Source organism: Octopus bimaculoides, chromosome 20, assembly GCF_001194135.2.
Source record: "Octopus bimaculoides isolate UCB-OBI-ISO-001 chromosome 20, ASM119413v2, whole genome shotgun sequence".
In the NCBI taxonomy this organism is placed as follows: Eukaryota; Metazoa; Mollusca; class Cephalopoda; order Octopoda; family Octopodidae; genus Octopus; species Octopus bimaculoides.
Genome location: NC_069000.1, coordinates 39936915 through 39941611, shown reverse-complemented (window position 1 = coordinate 39941611; position 4697 = coordinate 39936915). Strand labels below are relative to the sequence as shown.

The 4697-nt window shown below is 38.9% G+C and overlaps 1 protein-coding gene across 1 annotated transcript in view; it reads right to left on the bottom strand.

Annotated features, from left to right (window-relative positions):
• The window catches only part of LOC106873880 (2,4-dienoyl-CoA reductase [(3E)-enoyl-CoA-producing], mitochondrial), a 16601-nt gene that overhangs the window by 6201 nt on the left and 5703 nt on the right, over nucleotides 1-4697 (bottom strand). The window contains exons 3-5 of the mRNA XM_014921405.2: nucleotides 3005-3062; nucleotides 2127-2361; nucleotides 1121-1220 (exon numbers count right to left, since the gene is read on the bottom strand). Coding sequence (XP_014776891.1) covers nucleotides 1121-1220; nucleotides 2127-2361; nucleotides 3005-3062 — 393 coding nt within the window. The remainder of the gene's footprint in view (nucleotides 1-1120; nucleotides 1221-2126; nucleotides 2362-3004; nucleotides 3063-4697) is intronic.

The window sequence follows — 4697 nt, the reverse complement described above, 5'->3', positions numbered from 1 at the left end:
TATACAGTTATCCATAGTGTATAGTTCATTTTGATAGTGACAGACCCGATGGGGAGCTTGTCCACTTGAAGTACAGAGATGAAACACAGACCAGGTAAAACATTGATGTATCATCTGGATACATGAAATGAATGAGATCTCTCAGTGGGGTCTCACACTATCAAAATAAACTATTCAGACATGGCTGTGTGGTTCAAGAATCTCACTTTGCTACCATGTGGTATCGGGTTCAATCCTGATGCAGAGCCCCTTTGGCAAGGTCTTCTACTATGGCCCTGGGTCGAGTGAATTTGGTAGACAAAAACTGTGTGGAGTCCTGTTGCATGAGAATACGAGGGTGGTTGGGTGGGCTGAAAGGTTCATGGCTTGGGTAAAAGAAAATACAGGAGGATCAGTTAATTATGATTTTATTCACCATATTCCCCCTCTCAGATTCACACAATGACTGTAATGGCCCTTCAGATATTCTAAGCCTTGTAAAAGAACTTTGAAGGTTGTGCTTCCAAGCAGGCCTTTCTTTCATGATACCCCTAAAACCAGGAATTTTGCAGCACCCCTTCATCATCATTATAGTTTAACGTCCGTTTTCCATGCTGGCATGGGTTGGGCAGTTTGATCGAGGTTTAGGGGGCCAGTGGCTGCACCAGGCTCCAATCTGATTTGGCAAAGTTTCTACAGCTGGATGCCCTTCCTAACGCCAACCACTCCGAGAGTGTAGTGGGTAGTGGGTGCTTTGATGTGAGACACATACATGTGTGTCCGTATCCTTACGATTGTGCTGGTTCTTGACTACCTCTTGACAACCAGTTTTGCTTTGCTTATGTTCTTGTGACTTAGCAGTTCAGCAAAAGGAATCCATAGAATAAAGATCAGACTAAAAAAAAAGTAAGTACTGGGACCAATCCATTTGACTAAACTGTTTAAGGACTGATCCATTTGACTAAACATGCACTAGCATGGCCACAGTTCAATGACTGTGGATATAAGAAATAAGAAATGGATATAAGAGAAAAACAATGCATGCACACACATGCATGCACGTGTGTGCACACAGACATGAACATACATACACAAACACACACACACACATATTTAAAAGAAACGAATAAAAATGTCTTACATGCTAAGAGTTTCAACTCCAGACTTGGCAGAAGCACTTGGTACTACAAATCCTGAACCGCTCATGGTATAAACAGTTGTGATGGACAGGAAAGCAGCAGCTAACATGAAAAATAAAACAAAGAAAAAACCCTTAAGAATTCATCATGGATGGTTTGACAGGATCTGGCCAGGCGGGAGCCTGCACCAGGCTTCGGTGTCTGTTGTGACACAGTTGGAAAGGCATTTTCTTCAACAAAGACATGAAGCTCAAAATGCGACTTGATGAATTCTTTGAGTAAAGACCAGGTGGTTTCTACCATTGAGGCATTGACAAACTAGTAGAATATTGGCTTTAAATTTTGGCACAAAGCCAGCAATTTAGAGTGGAGGGGGGTAAGTTGATTACATTGACCCCAGTGCATAACTGGTACTTGTTTATTGACCCTGAAAAGACGAAAACCAAAGTTGACTCTGGCAATATTTGAACTCAGAATGTAAGGTTGGAAGAAATGTTGCTAAAATTTTTTACCAGTATGGAAGCGATTCTGCCAGCTCACTGTCTTTAACCCTTTTGTTACCAACCTGGCTGAAACTACCTCTGGCTCTGTAGTACAAATGTCTTGTTTTCAAAAGTTCTGAATTAAAATCTTCCACCAAACCTTAGTCACAATTTATGTTCCTAACACTAGCTTAATGATAACTAAGTTATTTTACTAAATTCTTTGTTATATTTAAAATTAATTGAAAGAAACACAGAGCATCCCAAAAGAAATATGGTAATGAAAGGGTTCAGTCAGTGGAATGTTGGCAAGAATTTGTGAACAAAGAAGAAGAATATATCATTGACTGATTTGTTAGAATTTCTGATGAAAAATAAGGATTAAAATAAATGGTAAAAAAAAAAAATGAACAAATTCATTTGATAACCCAATAGATACTATTTTCTCCAGACATGTTGATAAAATCCATCAAAAATACAGACAAAACATTCAGGAAATTCCAAAGACATATTGTCATTAATTTACCTTGTTTGGCTTCAATGAGTCGTTTACCAATTTCAAGAGTCACATTGGCAGTGCCGTTTAATACAATGTCTGTGACGGTCTTCCAAGCATTAGCAGAAAGTCGTTCTGTTGGTGATATAAAGTTGCCAGCAGCATTATTGATAATAATGTTGGGGAGACCAAATGAATATTCGCATTTGTTGACAGCAGCTTCGATGGCTTCTACATCCCGGACATCTGCAGCGACGGGAACGACCTGTAGAAATACATCAAAATGCAACTTTTCAGCAAATACTGAGATATTTCGGGATACAAATGTTTGTTGTTGGCACTCCGTTGCTTACGATGTCGAGGTTTCCAGTTGATCCGATCAACGGAACAGCCTGCTCGTGAAATTAACGTGCAAGTGGCTGAGCACTCCACAGACACGTGTACCCTTAACATAGTTCTCGGGGATATTCAGCGTGACACAGTGTGACAAGGCTGACCCTTTGAATTACAGGCACAACAGAAACAAGAAGTAAGAGTGAGAGAAAGTTGTGGTGAAGGAGTACAGCAGGGTTCGTCACCGTCCCCTGCTGGAGCCTCGTGATGCTTTTGGTGTTTTCACTCAATAAACACTCACAACGCCCGGTCTGGGAATCAAAAGCGCGATCCTATGACCGCGAGTCCTCTGCCCTAACCACTGGGCCATTGCGCCTCCACATGGATACAAATGTATGGCATTAGGAAAGGGATTCAGCTATAGAAACTATGTCCAGCAGGGAAAAACTAGATGTTAAATGATGAATGGTAAAGGATTAACTTATGGCAGATACAATGACCCCTAAATCTACCAAATACTGCAACATGAGAACGTCAGATGAAGACATAGAATATCAAAAGAGAAATCATATTACGGTGTTGCCAGTTTTCTGAGAGATTTCATCAGCTGCCTTGTTTAGAGCTTCTAGATTTCTGCAAATAAAATGAAAATCTAAAATCAATTATCTTTTTTATTAGAGGCACAAGGTCTGACATTTTTAGGGAAAGGTTAAGTTGATGACATCATTGAGCCCCTTACACAACTGGTACTTGTTTTTGACCATGGAAGGATGAAAGGCAAAGTCCACCTTGCTAGAATTTTAAAGACGGATGAAACGCTGCTAAGCATTTTCTCCAGTGTGGTAACAATTCTTCCAGCTCACCGCCTTAAAATACATAATAATAATAATAATAATAATAAAAATGCTTTCTAATCGATGTATCAATACCAATAGATGACAATGTTTCTCTAAAAGAAATGGAGAAACTATCAAAATACAAAGACCTAGAAATAGTGGTAATTCGAATGTGGAATCTAAAAACAGAAACAATTCCTATCATAGTAGGTGCCTTAGGTATAACAAAAAATATTCAGACAAATACATAACAAAAACACCAGGACTTACAAATATATATAACATACAGAAAATTGCACTACTGGGCACTGCACACATCCTACACAAAACACTTTCAATACAGTAACCATAAGAGCATCACAGCAAACCACAGCACATACCTAAGGCACACAGAGCTGCGCTCGGTAGTGAAGTGAAAGCACGTTATAAAAATAAAACTACTGAATAATAATAATAATAATAATAATAATAATAATAATAATAATAATAATAATAATCCTTTCTACTATAGGCACAAGGCTTCAAATTTGGCGGAAGGGATTAAGTCGATTACATTGACCCCAGTGTGTAACTGGTGCTTAATTTATTGACCCCGAAAGGATGACAGGCAAAGTTGACCCTGGTGGAGTTTGAACTCAGAACATGAAGACAGAGGAAATACTGCTAAGCTTTTCATTCAGCGTGCCAATGGTTCTACCAGCTCACAGCCTTAAAAAAGACATAAATAAATAAATAATAATAAATATAATATAAACAATAAAAATCTTCTCTGTTAGAGGCACATATATATACATAAATAAATATATATATATACATAAATAAATATATATATATGGTGCCATGCAAAAATCATTCTGTCCACCCTGCTGGGTGGGTGCTTGGTGTTAGGAAGGGTATTCAGCTGTAAAAATCATGCCAGAACAGACACAGAAGAGCTTGTTAAACTATCCAGCCTATGCCAGCATGGAAGGTGGACGTTAAACGATGATGATGATTATATATATGTATGCTGAGACCCCCTTCGGTCATGACTGACCATGGGATTGCACCTAGAAAGTTACCCTCCCAGGCACAAGTCCAGGCAAGGTTGTTTATGGAAGACCAGCAATCACCTATGCATACCAGCCTCCTTTCTCCACGCCACCAGTGTTATCCAAGGGAAAGGCAAAGGGGCCGATATAGCTTGGCACCTGTGACATTGCAACTCATATCTACAGCTGAGTGAAATGGAACGACATGAAATAAAGTGTCTTGCTCAAGAACACAACATGCAGCCCGTTCCGGAATTCGAACTCACAACCTCATGATTGTAAGCTCGACGCTCTAACCACTGAGCCATGCGTCTTCACTATATATATATATATATATGTATGTATGTATGTATGTATGTATGTATGTATGTATATATATGTATATATATATATATATATGG